This window comes from Apodemus sylvaticus, chromosome 12 (genome assembly GCF_947179515.1).
Source record: "Apodemus sylvaticus chromosome 12, mApoSyl1.1, whole genome shotgun sequence".
Lineage (NCBI taxonomy): Eukaryota > Metazoa > Chordata > Mammalia > Rodentia > Muridae > Apodemus > Apodemus sylvaticus.
Window position 1 is genome coordinate 36,300,417 of NC_067483.1, and position 18,952 is coordinate 36,319,368.

An 18,952-nucleotide genomic window follows, 5' to 3' on the forward strand; every position below is an offset into this window, starting at 1 on the left:
ATTTACTGATACTAGAGAATATTTAAGTAGTATAGTAGAAAGTTTCCCTTTTCAGCAGTCTCATAGCCAGCCAGCTGATGCTGAAATATATCAAGGAACATATCTAAAATTTTACCTTGGCCTTTAAAATTTCAGCCAATATTCATTTACATCAAAGGAGACTATGACCTCTAGTAATGACCCAATAAAAATAGTCCTACAACCAAGTCCTGGATGACCCAACTGGCACACAGCAACCATGCCATTAGTCTTCCAAAAATGTCTTTCCATATTCTGTGTACTTAAGTCTTTTAGAATATGCATATTTTGTAATTGAAACTTTTTGTATTTTGAAAGTATGCATTTTAAATGCATAATTTAATACTGCTAATGGTATTAGTTTTGGCATGGCAATGTTTTAATGTTTTCTATAGAACAAAGTGTGTGGAAAAATTAAATAAGATTATATCCTAAAATCCTAAAACAACATGCATGCACACACACACACGCGCGCATGCACGCGCGAACACACACACACACACACATTTCATCCCTTTTTCAAGTTAAAGGGAAAAATTCAAAAGCACAGAACTAAATTTAAAGCAAAGTTAAACCAGGACTTTTGGGTACATCAACTTGCCCAAACTCACATAGCACTTTAGTTAAATAATAAGTAGATACATGCTATCCCAAGCAAAAGAACCCTATATTCTGTTTACTTTTGTCTAGTTATCATGATGCATATGAATAGATATGCTAAATATTCACATAAGTTGTAGGCTCTGAATTTAGTTTCTATCACTATGCAGTATATTTTGAATGGCGTGTGTGTTACTTTTCTTTTTTGTAAATAAAAACTTAACATTGTCACTATGCCTATTTACATACTTTTACCAGGATTTCCTTTCCATATAATCTCTGGTTCAAGTTTAGAATTTGAGTTTGCTGAGGTCAGATTATATAAACCAAATTTAGCTGACGGTGTTGTGTGGGATTACTAACACACACACACACACACACACACACACACACACACACAAGGAGTTACCCCATAACAAGGGGATAATGCCCCTTCCAAAGACCATTGGCTATCGAATAAATATCTCAGTGGCAAATTATTGGTCAACTAGGTCTCATAGACATCCCCAACAACATTATACCCTATTGCTATTTCTATCAGTTACACTCCAGAACTTGCTGAAAAAAAAAAAACCCTATTGCCAAATATACTATGTTCTTGAGTCATAGTGACTCCATAGAAATATGGAGAAATCAAGATGATACCCACCTGGAAACTTTCTCCTTGCTAGCTAGCCTTCATAGTACAAGAAGATGATATGCATGCTTTTGGTGGAGAAGTTAATCAATAATCTTACCTGGCTGAACCCTGCAAGCTACAACTGTGATTAGCCTGACAAAACATACACACTGTAGTAGTAGCACATAGGTGATGGAAGTTACCAACCACTTCCTTGCTGAATTTAAAGTCTGCTCTATGAGGCTGACTTCATACCGGATATGATTAACTGAGACCAAAACCTGATGCTGGCTATATCATAGACCCTGAATGAATGCACTGCTAATATTCTCCTAAGTAGACATAATATCAATAAACTGCCCAATACATTCATAACTTTAGAACCATAGGTAGTGTCTCTCAGCCCTTATTAGGGAAGCTTCTTTTATTACTAGATGATGATTAAGATAGAGAACAAAAACTGATCGCTTTGTATAAAATGAGAAACTGGAGTTTTCAGGTTCGAATGGGGAATTTATCTCATCTCCTCTTCCCACAAGTCTCTTTCTCTCAAAAAGATGAAACAATTATTTTAAAAGCCAGAGAGAGTAGACGTCTGTAGGGAAACAGTATTTGCCAGATATGACACCACTGCTGCAAACATGAACCCATAAAAACTGTTGCTATATGCAAAAGACCTGCCCAAGATCAAGCCAGCCAAAAATCCCAGCAAGGATTGAAGAGGGGTTCACAGTCATACTCTAGCTTCATGGGCTAGTGTCAATTGACTACAGTTGGAGGAGGGGTCATCATTTTCCTTAGGAATGTGGGCCTTGAAATAGTTCCACACCAATTCACGTATAATCAACACTAAGTGAAATCAATGAGCTTAAAAAAATCATGAAGTTGAGAGTGGAAGTAGTGAGGAATAATATGAAGAGGAGATAAAAATAATTGGAGGGTGGAGTAGTATGTGGAATTGATCAGAACATATTACATACATGTATGAGATTTTCAATAATAAATACTTTTTAAAAGAGTATAAAACTCATATAAATATCTCTAGGATGGTTTTCAATTAATACATGAATCAAAAAAATCTTATCTTGGACCAAGAGTAAAATAGACATGGGCATTTTAATGTAAATTTTCTTATGCACTCTGATAAAAACCAAGCTAAAAATGGGACAAATCAGTTCTGAAAGTGAGCCAATCAAGCCTTTAGAGAAAGAGGTAGCTCAGGCGAAAGATTAACTCTGTAGGTTATTACCCCAAACAACTTCACAGTGTTGAACAGGCAAATCTTATCCCCAAAGCCTTATACTGCAGTTCATGGGGTTCTTTATCAAGTCTTCCACAAGTGCTTTTGAAATGCACGTTATTTTCACTAATATCCACTTGTCTCCTACAAGAGTCTTTTTACAGACTTGCTTGAATTTGGATGTACTTATATATGTTTGCCAGGGAGTAGCATACTCACAGATTCTCATTGTCTTCACCAGTGCTAGGGGACATATAAATTTCAGATGTAAGCACTGTAAATGATTCTTTTAAAATATTTATCTATAACAATAGTTATCTAGAAGTAACCTTCATCAGTTGAGGACACTTTCTGGATGAAAGTCTTGCAAGAGGATGGGAGATACAGTTTGGAGGTTGATGTCAGGATGTTAGCAACATTTATTTTCTACTTTGATTTCTTAATCATCACAAACTAAAGTTTGACTACCTGTGAGCATCTAGAAATAGTATTTTCAAATTTTAAATATCTCTCTTATAAGATAGTAAAGGTAATTTTTCTGAATAGAGGCCTGGGAAATTATGCGTTCTTTAAATAGGTTTTTAGATTACCCTGTGAGATAGACCCAGAAGTGCATAAAGACAGTGAAATTCTATTTGCAGTGTCAATGTTTCAATATTTTATGAAATTAGCAAAGCTTTATTGTATTTTCTGCCTGAGTACTCAATTGAATAAAAGCCATAATAAATAAGAATTCAAAGGCAGAATTTTGTGAGGGGGGAAAGTAAATTAGAAACCGTAATATAATCACACTCATATATATTTTATGAACTTCATGCATTCTGTATTTCAAAGTTTGTCAAGATAGTCTGGGGTTTTAAAATATAGATTAACATTGAAAGTTTTAATATTTTCCTCTGTTTACATACTTATTTCTTTACACATATCGTTATAAAAAATTCTGCCGAAAGCAGTTGGTAAGAAATTTTCTTCCATTATAATAGCTGAATAGTGTAGTGAACTGGAGAATGTTTCTTAAGTTAGAAAAACAATATTGCTTTTTCTAACTTTGGGGCTTATTCTTTATTTTGGAACTTTTTTTCCATTTCCATTTATACATATCAGTTTGGAAGAATGAACCAAAATTATTCTTGACAGACTTGAGGTTTTAGGAAAAGCAATAAATGAGAGAAACTAAGCAGATTTTCCATTCTACTTTGCTAAATATTTCATAGATACAAAACTGTGGGGTGTTAACCTGTACACTGGCAGTAAACTATACACAATTATTTGTGAGTTGGACACAGTGCCCTCCAGGATGCCCATATGTCCACAGATGGACTTGACATGTCAGCAAGATCTTTGAGTTAGCTTTGATTGGCTACATGCCCAAAATGGGCTAATAGTTAAGCGTTAATAGTTTGGGAAGTTTCTAAGGTTGGCCAAGACTCACAGACTAGCATAGGAAAGTCACACTAGGCCTGGCACCAACATCAGGGTCCTAATTTGCATGTGTGTGCAGGTCCCCCCTCCTGATTTTCCCATAGGTCACCTATGGGCAGTTCCCTACCAATAGCTTCCCAGAGATGTACATAGTGGGAATTAAACACCTGTGAAAAATCTTGTTGTTTTCAATCTTGCTATTTTTAATCATCTTTGATTATTTAAATAAGAGCCCTTGTTGAAAATATGTCCTTTAGACACAGCCTTTCTGCCATCCAGTATTTTCTCTCTGCCTTGCCCCCTGAGGAAATATACGTCAATGGGACAGTATCACAAACAAAATTAGAATCTAGAACCAGCAAACCAAGCATCCAAAGCTAGCATACTATGAAATCATATAGTGCTTCAGAGAGTACACATGCCTATTGCTATGTTAATCATTTCCTAACCTCATGCCTGACCTTAATGTAAGAAGAATTTTCACAGTCTTGATTTCATTAACAGTAAACTTATGAAATCATGTTATCACCACCACTCCATTATCACCACTAATGCATATGGAATACTTACTAAATTCTGCCTTAATCTTTTTTCATTTAATCATCACATAAGTCCAGTGATATAGTCATTTGCCAATTTCAATGATCAAGCCAGCATACAGAAAAAGGATATAATTTGTTGATAGACACACAATGTGTACTCAGGATTAATTGCCATAAAAGTTTAGCCAGTATATAAGATTTACAGATGTAGATAAATTTACACACTTAACATTTTTTTTGTTTGGACTTACACTCTGCATGTCCAAAGAAATGTCTAAGATGCCAAATCATCTTCATAGCTTGATCATACTAAGTTTGATTCAGTTAGCTTTTATTAAATACTTACTATGAGTCAGGTGCTGCTCCAGGCACCAGCAATTTTGAAGCATGTATGATACACTTCTTTTTCTGTCAGGGCAAATGCTATAGTAATTTTTATATTTTTGGCTAGATGTTTGTTCCATTTCAGAAAGTAAATGTCTATGCACAAATAATGAGTATTAACTAGTATATCATTCTAGAGCAGTGGTTCTCAACCTTTCAAAACCTGTGACCCTTTAATAAAGTTCTTCATGTTGTGGTAACCCCAACAATAAAATTATTTGTTGCTAATTTATAACTACAATTTTGCTATAGTTATGTATTGTAATGTAACTATTTGATAGGCAAGCTGATATGTGACCCCCTCCAAAGAGTTCGTGATCCACATGTTGAGAACCACTGTTCTAGAAGAATTAGAAAATTACTTCTTTAAGCCAGTAGGTAACTTAGAATGAAATAAGTGATGAGATGTTTAATGTTCCCAAACTGTTTCCAGTGAAACTAGGTTTTGCTGGCAGTAACTGTCTTCACAATGTTAATGTTGACCTGACCTCTTATATAATACAGACATTGAAAATAATCCTGAAATAAGAACAGGTTTATTTTTGGTCTGAATACAGAAGAATTTCGGAGTGTACAGATTTCAGATGCCTGTGTTCTTCATCTATTTTTCCTTCAATCATGCCATTTGAATTAAATGTCATTCTCATGACATGAATACTATAGAGTCATCAATGTTGAAGAGTGTTGAGAGTTTTAAAACATTTACTCCTTTTATTTTGAAATATCTCACCAGGTATTTTATTTATATTTTATACTTAATATACTTTTCTCTGAATTGTTTGGCACTGACTGGGGAGTTAATTATATCAAACTTGGTGATTGTAATGATTAATTTTGAAAGACACAAATGAGTTATTGCAATTTAGAATTGTTTTAATTAGAAATGGTATCATGATAAGTTTTAATATGATGCTAAAACATCTACTTAAAATTTTATAGGAGAAAATTTTAACCTTCTGCCTTGTATAATTGCTTTCAGGATGAGACCATGTCTACTTATGCAGACTTCCAATTGTTACTGGTTGTGATATGTGGTTTTAGAATTGTATATTCAATATTTATTCTTTTCCATTCTATTTTCCAATTATCATCTGCTTAGTTTCTATTTGATATTGTCATTTTTACATTTGTCTCATTTCATCAATGGCTAAACTTTTAAAATCATGATGTTCTGCTAACTGTTTGAGCCTGAGTTCTTACACATAGTGGAACAAGGAGAGTCTTAGCACATGTATGTGAACTCCATTCTGTGATATTATGTTGTGTATTTGATGTAATCTTATGAAGCAAACTGGACAATGCACTATGCTTTCATTATTTTATGCTATTTATTATTTCCCATCATTTTTATGTGAGAATTTTCATCCTCCTTATCTTGATCTGGCAAACTGGCAAAGCTGACAGATACCTGATAGGAGAATCCTCAACTGAGTAAGATCAGATTACCCTACAAGCAATCTGTAGAAGAGTGCCTTGATTGTGAATTGATGATTCAGAAAGTCCTAGTCTACTATGGGTGGCACCATTCCCTGGGCAGGTTGTTCTGGGCTGTGTAAATAAGCTAGCTAAGTGTGAGCCTGCTAGGAAGCAAAAAGACAGTTCCTCCATAGTTTCTGCTGTACTTCCTTGGCAGTGAGTTCCCTATCATATTCTACAAAATTGAATACGAATTATTTAATAGCTGGAGGTCTAAATGTGGAAACACATACCAAGAACACTTTTGAAAGAGGAACACAAAATTTTATTACCCAATAATTATAAAGTCAGTGAAATTGACTGGCTTTTGTGTGCTCTAGTGTGATAGTCCTCACAGGACTAACTCTTAAAAGCTAATATACTGTGCATGTTCATCACACATTCAGAAATATGTGGTATATAAATGCAGTATCTGTTAATACTATGTTTGCTAAAATGGTAGGCATGCAATAAGCATGTGATTTTTCCCAGAAAAAAAAATCTAACAATTCAAGAAAAGATACCTTATCTTTCTCTTCGTGTACTCTATTCAAAGTCAAACATTCTAGAGGCCTAGGAATGTGAATGTCTTTGAAGGAAAACATTCTGTTATTTCAAAAAAGTTGCTAATAGGTTGTATTTTATATTATTTATTATTATTTTGTAACAAGCTTCCATCTTAGTGTTGTGTGTGTGTGTTTACATTAAATTATTGAATTCTTATAGTATCCAGAGTATGAGATTATGAAATACATTTTTATGCCTCTTTCTTTCTGTAAAACCTGTTTTTATGGAAAGATGAGAAAACTAAGTCACAGAGAAATTAAATAGAATTAGCAAATAAATGCGGATGAGGGAGTTTACCTCAAAAAGTCTGACATGAGTCACTACCGTGTATTGCCTGATTTGTGAGTTACAATCTTGACCTCAAGGGATCTGGGATGGACACAATACTTTAAAAACAGTAGAAATAGACTAATATATTTGCTGTTACTACCTACTTACTATAGCCAGATTTCATGGAGACCTACTATGTAACTGGCATTGTACAAGTCTGGTGTCAGAAAACAAGTCTTTTAACTAGACATGATAAGCTATATTAAAAGAACCTTACACAATGTCAGTATAAACAGAAGATAGTTTTCATTACATGCTCTTGCTACATCTATGATTCCTGGACCTTTAGTTGATTTATAATCAATTATTTGTGCCATGAAAAAAATAAGGCTTTAAGAACACATGTAAAATATTACTGTTATTTGTATACCCAGACAATCTCTAGATTCCTTTTCATACAACATTATTAAATTCTAACTCCTATTATGTATACTTCAATTCTTTTCATAGCAAAAAAAATCCCCATAATTTACAATGATCTTGGAAGATGACTTAATTATTAAATATCTTTCTTTGCAAACATGAGTTTAGATCCCAGAGGCTGCATACAACTCTGGGTATGATGGACATACCTATGATCTTAGTACTGGGGATACTGTGACAGAAAGATCCATAGAGTTATTTTGTTATAGAGTATCTCAAAGTCAGGAATCTCCAGATTCAGCAAGAGACCCTGACTCAAAAAACACTGTTTAGAGTGATCAAGGCCAACATCTGGCCTCCACACTCAAATAGATACATATGTGTTCATACATTTGTACACATGAACATACATACACATGATATAACATATATGAAGTCTTCCTCTATGCGCATACACACACACACACACACACACACATTACAGAAGATAGAGTTAAGTAATAATAAGAAAACCATAGACTGAGAATACAATTTAACAGAGAATGTGTATCTTGAATATATGGAGAACTTGCATAACTCAATAGTAATTATCAATTCAAACTGTGATTCCAATTGCAAATGTACTTCACCATACAAGAGATTCTTACAGAAGAAGAACACAAGAAAAGATGTCTAAGACCATAAGCCATTGGACAAGAGCAGGCTACAATTATAATATCGTATGCTATTACTGTGCCCCTAAAAAGACAATAAAAAAAAATAGTATCAGGTCTTATAGCAAATGCTTCTCTTGGCAAAGAGCAACTGAGCCTTCTGCCCATCTCTTCATGGCCAGGCAAAATGTCACAAGGATTTAGAACAGTTTGTCAGTCCCTCATAAATCAATAGTCAGCATTTCCCCCCTTAATTGTTCACCCAAGGGATTTATATTCCTGCAAAAAACAAAAAAACAAAAAGACCTGTTCAGCAGCAAATAATCATGGAAACCCAACTATAACCCCAATGTCTTTCAGGAGGGAAGTGGGTATACAAACTATGCTATATCCATAAAGCAGCCAGAACCACTCAGTAGCCAAGAGGATGAATTATTGATGGGGGCAGAGCAGATAAACCCATGTTGACTTGGCCAAGCACAAGAAGTGAGACCTCAGGGATGCAGGCTGCATAATTTTATTTGCGTGACATTCTTGGGGAACAAGGAAAACTAAAGGGACAAAAAAGAGATCAATTATTGCCACAGGTTAGGACAGGGAAGGGAGCAAAGCTGTGGTGTGTGTGTGTGTGTGTGTGCATGTGTGTGTGCATGTATGTATGTGTGTGCTTTAAGAGACTTGCTCATATCTTCGTCCATGCCAGCTGATTCACTTTATAAAACATAAAAGAACTTTATAACAGAAAAATGAATTTATCAGTGATAATCTAAAAAGTTATAGGTGATGATAAAAAATAGGGGTAAGAGCAAACTTATAACTACTTTCTGGAATAATCTTCATTAAGATTCTTCATACCCCCTGACTTTATTTTCCCATTTTTAGATTATTCATAGGAAAGCAATCGATGGTGTGGTCGGGAATGCCCTTTGCCATTTAGTGTTATTTAGAGAAATTGACAACATCTTGATTGTGCAATTAAATTGTGATATATTTCCCATGTATGGGCACTTAATTATGTTCCTGAAAGTTAATTACATCAGGGATGATTATTCATCACTGACATGGTATCAGTTTATTCTATTGACACATCTGGTCTAACTTAAAAGTATTGATTTCTCAGTATTAAAAAAAAAGAATTCCATGCAACCTGAGTGCTTTCAGAAGGGAAACCTCTTATTGAATCTAGTCTAGTCCTTTCCACACTGCTTGCTAACTGGCTATTACTCATGTTTTCAAAATAATTGCAATTCTCCTGGTCGTTTTCCACCTAGGACAAAATTGGGATGAATATCTTTGGCCCAGATCATTTTTCTATTTGGAATGCCCATTTTTCTCATTTTCAGCCATAATAAAAAGTCACATTATATATAAATCGTAGTTTGCAATTTTCCAAGTATTCTTTTGTATTAGCTTTTTGATCTATCACCAGCCCAGATACTATAACTAGGGATGACATTCAGTCCCTTTCTGCATTCATGGCTCATGATTAGGGTGTGAACAAATGTAAGTTTTCAAGGTCATGTTTTGGTGATGTGGTTCAGTTGCCACAGTGCTTGCCTAGCGTGCATGACATACTGGGTTCGATTCCCCAGCACTTAATAAACTGGGCGTGGCAGTGCATACCTGTAATCCTAGCACTTGCGAGGTGAGGTAAGGAGAATCAAGTTCAAGGTCACCCTCGGGTAGTGAGTCTGAGGCTAGCCTGGACTAAGTGAGACCTTCTCTCAACAAACAAACAAACAAAAATATTGGGATGGAGAGGTTAGTGTCAAAGACAATCTGACCTGATGTCATTTCTCTTCTTTAAATGGTACATATTTTCAGTCTGAGAACTTGACAGGAGAATCAGGGGTTCAAGACCATCCTCAGGTATATATGTGTTTGAGGCTAACCTGGGTTCTATGAGACCCTGCCTCAAAATCTGAATGCACACACACACACACACACACACACACACACACACACACACGCGCACGCTTGCACACACATGCACACACATACACAGAAACACATAGGCACACACATACACAGACATACACACACACACACTAAAATAAATACTTTTTGCTTTATATTGCACTGCTTATTTATAATTAACATTTTAATTAAAATATGATTACAGCACTTCTCCCTTCCCTCCAACAGTGTATTTCAGAGTTTCTTTCTTTAAGACAGACTTGCTATGTTGTAGAGGATAGATACTTATTCTTTTATTCTTCTTACTTATGTGTCAAATTGTTCTGTTGTTAAAAAAGAAAAACTCTTGAGAAACTTGGCTTCAACATCTAACAGGTATGAGACATTCGACATATTTTCCTGTGCCCTTTGAACAATATAATCTCCATGTTAACCCATCCACTGGGTTTAGAAAAGGTGGGACATGTTTTGTTTTATTGAAATGGGACATCACTATATATCCCATAGTAGCCCAGAACTCCTTTTGTAGTCCATGATGACTTTGAAATCAGCCTTAGCTGCTTGTGTGCTAGAGTTTCAGGGGTGTACAACAACACTTGGCTCAACTTCAGAGTTTTGGGATTTAATATTGTCAGTGAAGAAAAATGGAATCCTGACCCTTATCTTAGACATAATAATAGAAAAAAAGGGATTAAATAAGTCTGGAACTAGATTTTTTTTTTTGCACAAGGAAGAAAGAAAACTGTAGGTCTCAGAGGGTCAGCATAGGTCATGACCTACATTGTTCTGTTCCTTGGGTCAGGAGAGAATCACCTTGGGAATAAACAGAGAAGACAGGATGTTTTTCAATTTCAGGATTGGCTAAAGCAAAAGCAAGAGCAGTGTGTTTAGGAACAAATAGGTTCAGTTGACAGCTACTTGCTGTCAGTTATGAACACCAAATCCCTGTGTGCTGACTGGTCAAGAAACAGGAACTTTGGTAGAGTTGGATGTAGCTATGTATAAAGTGTGTAGACCAGAAATCTGAAACCGTCACAGGAACCCAACAGAGCAACATGGCTGCAGATGTGCTTCCAACTCCTACAAAGAAGATGTATTTTATAGAAGTCACTCATCCAGAGTCCCTGTGAAATTCTTCAGAAAGGCCAACGATTGCACTTTTCATTGTGACTTGAATTGACCAAAAGAAATAGAGTGCTTTTTTGTTTGGCTTGGTTTGGTTTCATAATACGTCTGCATTAACTCCAAAAAGATTTGGTTCTGCCATTTGGTGCTAAGTGGCACGGTATAGACAAATGCTCACTCTGACATCACTAGAAGCTGCAAGCTTAATAAAAGACTTTTAATTTTATAACACTATCTATTTTCTTGCTAATGAAGTCATAGTGTGTTTTTATATGGCAGTGTTTACAGTGATGGACTCCCACTAGACTTAGCCGATGAGACCAGAATCCAGGTACAGTTGTCCTGAGATAAAAGAGGAGGCAAAGACACCAGGACAGAGAATGTGAGAGAGAGTGAAGTGTTCTGACTCAGACATGAACTCCTGAGCTTGGCTTTCCAGACTCAAACTCCAGCTCTCTTACAGAACTTCCATTTGTCCTTGTAAAGTTATTCAATCTTTCTAAAAGATAGATATTATCATCTGTGAGCTGAGTAGAGCAAAGGTATTGTCTTGTAAAACTCTTATAAACTCTAAAGATCTATTGCTGTTACTTTTAAATGATCTGTGCATATACAGTGTGGAGGGGGGCGTACGTGGGTATAGGTGGGTATGTGAACATGAGTGCAGCAGTGGCATAAGATAATTCCCTGGAGCTAGAGTGACACATGATTTCGAGTCACCTACTTTGGATGCTGGGAACTGAACACAATTCCATTCCTCTGTAAGAGTAGTGTGAGGCCCTGAACACATGGATCACCTCGCCAGCTCTCTTGCTGTGAATTTGAAATGCGTGTGTTATGTAGTTCACTGGGAGCTGACATCTACTAAGCACCACACATCTATTTTCTTTTATTAAGGCCTGGAAGTGGGGGGTGGGAACTGATAATGCTCTGGTGCTGGGTGTAAAGCTAACTGCTGTTTGATAGTATTATAAACATCAGGACTTTTGCTCAAGAAGAAAGTCTTAAGAGGATCATCTTGTCTGCTTCAAAGATAAGTTTAGGTTATTCCTGGCCTTCATCAACACATTTGCTTTGAAAGTAATTTTTATTTGCCTGCTATCATTCCTTTTCTGAAGTGCTATCTTTTAGCATTTCTTTTGGGGTATCATCTGGATTTCTATTTGACTTTTCTCTCTCTCCACTAAATATCAATGATTAGAATTTCATTGATTTTCTTTTGTGAACATGTTTATGTCCTATTTTCCCATGACTTTTGTGATATCCTTTGTATAATACATTATACTGTTTTGCTGATTACCCATATGTTTCCAGTGGGCTCTGTTTGCCCTTCTACCTCTCAACTTTGTTTTCTTTTCAGAAGCTTACTTTTTCTATTTTTAACATGACTGTCCTGTCCATCCCATGCCCCATGGACCAGGTAAGGAAGGCATTCTCCATTTCCAAGCCAAGTCTCTCTTGCAATCGTATAACCAATGACCTAAGAATGAATTCCATAGACTCCATTCCCCATGACTGCTTTTTCAGCTGAAAGAATATAATGACAAAGACACAGGTTGTGTCTGGACCAGGTCAATAACAATATACCCAACAACAGTCTGTAGTTTGTCCTTGCTTGTGAATGCAGGTCTGTGAACAAACAGATCAGCGTAGATTTAAGGAAACCAAGCTGATAGTCATAAACAGTCTGTAATGAGAGCCTGAAGACAACACATCAGAACGGATAAAACCATAGCCTGTGATGTCTTGCAGATCTGATTACAGGTTTAGACACAGGTGCAAATTTTTAAAAATCAAGTTTTTAATCATTGTTATGTTTTGGGTCTAGTGATAGTGCCAGCTAAGCAAATAATGTTAATGTAGATAGTCAATATAACACTTCTGGTAATAGGAATGGTCACCTTAGCTCACTATAAGCTTCTCTGAATTTATATCTATTCTATGTCCACATTGACACTGTCATTATTACTATTACTATTATTAATAGCATAACACCATCAAGTTTCTTTGTTCCTCTCCCACTGTGTGTAAACTAGATACACATGCAATTGTTAACTTCTGAAATAAGCAAATAGAAGCTGCAATCACAGTGATGACAATAATAGAATGCTACAAATGAGATCTGCTTCTTCCTGAGACTTGGCTCCATACTTTATTGCACTGAAATATAAGTATGTCTTTATTTGATTAGGATCATGGTCTAGAAGTGGCCCAGAGGCTACTTACTTCTTGGGAGGTAACATTTAGATTTAAAATATGGAATTAAACATAGATGTAGTCCACTTAATATGTTCTGAAAAGAAGTCTGCTGATAGCTTACTTCACTGATGGCAAGCATTTAATCAGCATTTATTGGCATTCTTTGCTGAGATTTAAATAGGTCATAAAATTTTATGACATATAGTGTTTTTGATAATGTCTTCAATATTTTCTAGAGATGGTACAGTACCATACAAGTAGAAATATCAATAAAGTAGCCAGTGCACATCATTTCTGGAAGAGTAAGGAGCTTAACATTGACATAATGACCAAATGTCTGTCGTATTTCAAATCATAATGCATATTTTATGTAGAAATTTCATGGTTTTCCCTTTTCTTTTATTGCTTTCAATGCTTATAATCTATGTTGGGAAACTGAGAATTTTGTGATATGTTGTTTATTTGTTTATTATAAAAAGGGGGTAATAGAACCATGACATAAGAATTTGAATAGACCACATGTATGTGTTAAATGTATTCATCTGATAGAAAAAGGCCAGTTTCTGGTAACTAGTCTAGTATTCAGTTTAGAATAGTTTCTTGTTTAGTGGCCATAATGAACTTGCTGTGAACTATTTGTAGCTTATCATTAGTTAGTATATATACTGGAACTGGAAAAATAAAGATTCTTTCTTACTGTCTAATGCTGGGCCCAGGTTTGATTGTGGGTATCTGCAATCTAAGCAATTCAGGAAAATGGGGCAAGAAGGAACCGAGTTAGAATCCAGCCTAAGCAACATAGCAAAAGTAAGTACAAAACTAATCATTAAAAATAAGTCAGTGCTGTCATTCAATAGCAGTGCACAGAGAAACAGACAAGACCAATTCTTGAGTATATTAACATATTCTTGAGCCAATGTTTGATCTTAATATTTTAGTTAGTTTCTAGGGGTAAAGGGAAGGGAAAACAGCAAGATTACTGAAACTTACCTTAAGTTTGAAGTGATGAAAGTATGTTTATTGCTATACATCACTGTGAATGTTCTAAAGAACAAGAGATTGTTTTTAAAGTTTGCTTAATGTAATTTCACAATATTGAATATTTCATTGTCATTGATGAGATCAGAAGAATCCCATAATCCCAGTAATTAGTAAATCTATTCAGAAGTGACCATCTAGTCTTATTCATTCAGCATTGATTCTGGGAGTTTGGTGAAGGCTACGAGTAAGTTTGTATTCTCCTTGGAAGATGAATTCAATTTTGTGTTAATATACATCTGTTTTATTATGATATTAAAATATCTGAGCTTGTGAATAATAACAAATAAGGTGATAACCTTGATGCTTCTCTATCTATAGCTTGATACATACAATAGAGACATAAGCACACACGCCTACATGGAGGCAATGTTTTTAGAATTGGATGTTGGATGGCATTATGAAGGATTTATTAGTTCATTGTATCAACAAAATGGATTAGGTGATTATAAACTTTTGTCATTCATGAAAGCCTACATAGACATTGATTTCTACCTAACAGAAGCATAAAGGTAGTATGAGATTTAGACCCTTAGTCTATTGGTTGGTATGCATGCGTGTATGTGTGTGTGTGTGTGTGTGTGTGTGTATGTGTGTGTGTGTGTGTGTGTGTGTGTGTGTGTGTGTGTGTGTATCATTTTGCAAATAACATCTTGTTAGGTTCCTTCCTATTATGAGCCTGTCATGTGTTAAATTACTTTTTATGTGTGTTGTTGTCTAAGTAATCCTTTATCCTTGGGCTCTCCTGGAAAGGTGGTGTTCTTATTTCATTACTGCAATGAGATAACGGAAGGTAAAGGATGTTAAGTGGTCTTAGAGGGTAAATGCTGGTAGCTACAATTCACTTTCCAACACTCACCTGACTAGCTGGGACACATTGCGGCTAGGATGCCCTTTGTAACATTTCCTTAGTGTGATATTTTATGCAGAAGGCCACATGAGGTTTGCATTATGACCATCAGTTTGGTTGCCTTAAAGCTAGTCCGATCTGTTTGTTCATAGACCTTCATTAACCTGCAAGGACAAACTACTGAATGGTGCTGGGTATGTTGTCATTGCTCTGCACCAGTAATTGGCACATCAGTTCATGAGGCAGCTCCATTTTAGAAACCTGATGTCAGCACTGAAAGGCATGAGTGTGTGATGCTGTGAGAGGAGGTAAAATTTGGGTCATGAGAAGCTAAGTAACTGAGAGCTTTAAGAAAGAGGGTTGTGAGCATCCCCTTCTGTATTTGTCAGAATCTGCCAGAGCCTTCCAGGAGACAGCTATCAGGTTCACAGCCATCCATTGGACTAAGCACCGGGTCCCCAATGGAGGAGTTAGAGAAAGGGCTGAAGGAGCTGAAGGGATTTGCAACCCCATAGGAAGAACAACAATATCAACCAACCAGAACAACACCCCCTAACCTACTAACTCCAATAGGTGCCTTGCCGTGGATCCCAACATATTTTGTCTGTGTCACATTTCAGCTACTTATATTTGGACTCATTTTAATTTTGCATGTCTCTAGCTAACCTGGATCATGAGCATGAGCTCTATGTAGTGTCCTTACACTGAGCCTGTGATTTTATCCCCTTGTTGTGACTACACAAGGTTTCAGCTCTTTGCATAACAGACAATTTTATAATCCTTTGATATAAGGTGGTTTTTAAAGCATAGTGAAAAGGATGCTAATTGTTGTAGAGAGGCATTCCTTTAAAGGAGGTTAAATGATGAGGAAAATCCCTCTATCTCATTTATTTCCCTGGAAATTTCTGATGTTCACTCACATACTGTCAACCCCTTCCACTTCTTGTAAGATTTCTGAGTATCTCCTATTCCCGGAAATGTTCTTTGCAAACCATTACTTTAGGAATGCTTTGTGTTTAAATTATGTTAATCATATTCACAAGAGTGGGAATTAAATTTTGATTAGATGTAGGTTGGTTGGTTTTCTTGTTTTTTCCTCCCTGGCCTGCTGGCTTCCGCATGTGGCGATAAGGTCCCCCTAGATGACTTCCTGCGTGTGGGTGGAGGGGGTGGGTACACTGTGTGGACTCGTCCTGAAAATAGATCGAGACTGAAAGGAGAATGATTGGAACCGAGCATTCAGCTTGATTATCTGCTGGAGTCTCTATTACTTCTCATAATATGCTTGAAAAATTTTATTTGTACCCTCAAGGGCAATGAGCCTGGCCTCATTTACAAATATGAATGCAGATATTCACCGCACACCGTCTTCTCCTTCAGGCAGGCTGGAAGACTGTCAGCTTGTTTTATTTACTTCCTCAGGGAAAAAATATCCATCTCCAGGGGATTAGCCGTAGCATGGATAATGGGATAATGGAAGCTCAGGAATTAGGAGGTTTAGCTGTGATTCCCAACTCTTCCCTGGATAACCACGAGCCAGTTTTCCACTCTTACTCCAGGACTCTTTATCTGTGAGCTGAGACAGAGCATTCTGACCCCAATGAGCTTCTCCTAAGGGTAGATGAATACATGTATAATATATGCAAAATACATCATCTGCACCAAGGAGGTACTCACTATATACTCATCTCCTTGGCAGTTACTTTCATGTCGGACTGATCATGACAGGAAAATTCCAAACTGTAAAGTCACTCAGACAAAACTGTCTGTATCCTATAGCTGTCATCCCAGATTTTATGTTGTTATTTCAAATAATAAGTGGTGTCTTTATTCATTGTGTCCTCTATGTATGAGGAGACTGGGAATGGATGGAGGACAAAAAATCAAATTATTATATCTAAGGAATTTGTCATAATGATAAACAACCCAGATGTGTTTTATTTTTCAAGAAACCATTGTTATCTTTTGAGATATGAAAAGTGTCTTAGAGATGATGCCATTAGTGTTCCCATCTGCTTGCTGTTAAACTCTACCCTGCCTTGTTTTAAAACTTACAAAAATCGTAGCAGGATGTGAAATCACAGGTGTGTAAATGTTATTTATAGATGGACAATAAAGGCCCTGTGTCAATAGCGAAATTGGTAATCTTGCTATTTGGGGCATTTTTCACTCTGGTTTTAGGTACAACTATTATTTATTTGGAAGTTAATCAGATTATTATCAAATGTCTTAAGAAGTACCTCAGACTGGTTTTCCACTTTTGTCAACATGTTCTGTAATTTTAGCCACAGCCCTTTCCCATTGTGGTTAAACTATTTATTCCTTTGTACAAAGAAGACAAAGATCACATGATAGTGTTTGTTAGGTGGTAAGATTGAGAGACAGCACTGAAAAGCAAGCTAGGGTGGTAAAAGCCTCATTTAGAATGTGGACAATGATGGTTAGCATCCTTTGTGACCTTCAGAGCCCTCTGGTTTCCACTTGGAGGATGAATGAACACTTGTACCACATGTCCACCATTAGCATGTCAGTCATACTTAGCTCCAGCCATCTGTGGCTAAATTGTTTCTAGAAGCCAAGTTTGACCCTGTGAAGTCTGATAAGTTCTAGTTAGCCCATGCTATCTACCTTTTTAACCATCACATTACTTCTTGGCATATCTTTCTTGACATAAACATTACAGATAGCTGATGGTACCATCATATTTGTACTTCATGGTTTGGACACCTGCTAAAGGTGTCTAAGATAAAGTGGGATTATAGAGAAAACAATGGACCAGTGCGTTCCTTGGGCTGGCCTCACTTTTTGTCACTAAGCAACTATCTCTAACTGTTTTCTTGCAGGAGAAGAAGTATCAGGGGGCCTCTGTCCAGTGCCTCCTCCTCCTGAACGGATGGCTTGTGAAATTCCCTGCCGAATGGACTGTGTAGTAAGTGAGTGGACGGTGTGGTCATCCTGCTCCCAGTCCTGTTCAAATAAAAACTCAGATGGGAAACAGACCAGATCACGTTCTATCCTGGCTTTGGCTGGAGAAGGTAAGTTACAGGTTCATTGCTTCACCTGTAAGTTTTTTGTTGTTGTTGTTTTGTTTTGTTTTGTTTTAATATTTTTATTTTCTATATTCTTTGTTTACATTCCAAATGATTTCCCCTTTCCAAGATCCCCCCTCCCCATATGTCCTTCTTCTCTCCATCCATTCTCCAATCACCTCCCTCCTTTTTCTCTGTCCTTATATTCCCCTCAATGCTAGATCAATCCTTTCCAGGATCAGGACCCTCTCCATACTTCTTCATGGGAGTCATTTGTAAGTTTATTTACTGAACAAATAACTGAAACATTCTTGACTTGCATGTAAATAGGCTTAAATTATATCTCTGTTCATTAAATGTACATTAACCATTTCATTTCCACACACACTTTGTTTTCTGTGAATCCTCTATTTTATCTATGCTGGGCTCACCATTCCACATGGATGACTTTAGTCCAAATGCTCATATGACCCAGTCTAATGAATTGCATGTTCTTTTCCTTCTACTTTTCAAAGAAGGAAGCAAAGTATGGTCACACTTCCAGGCTTAGGTGTCTTGTACAATGGGGAGCATAATTGGATCTGTCTAATATAAAGAGCTC

The 18,952-nt window shown here is 36.4% G+C and overlaps 1 protein-coding gene across 1 annotated transcript in view; it reads left to right on the plus strand.

Annotated features, from left to right (window-relative positions):
- The window catches only part of Thsd7b (thrombospondin type 1 domain containing 7B), a 949,886-nt gene that overhangs the window by 469,732 nt on the left and 461,202 nt on the right, over positions 1-18,952 (plus strand). Inside the window, exon 8 of the mRNA XM_052200991.1 lies at positions 18,166-18,357. Within this exon, the coding sequence (XP_052056951.1) occupies positions 18,166-18,357 (192 nt within the window). The remainder of the gene's footprint in view (positions 1-18,165; positions 18,358-18,952) is intronic.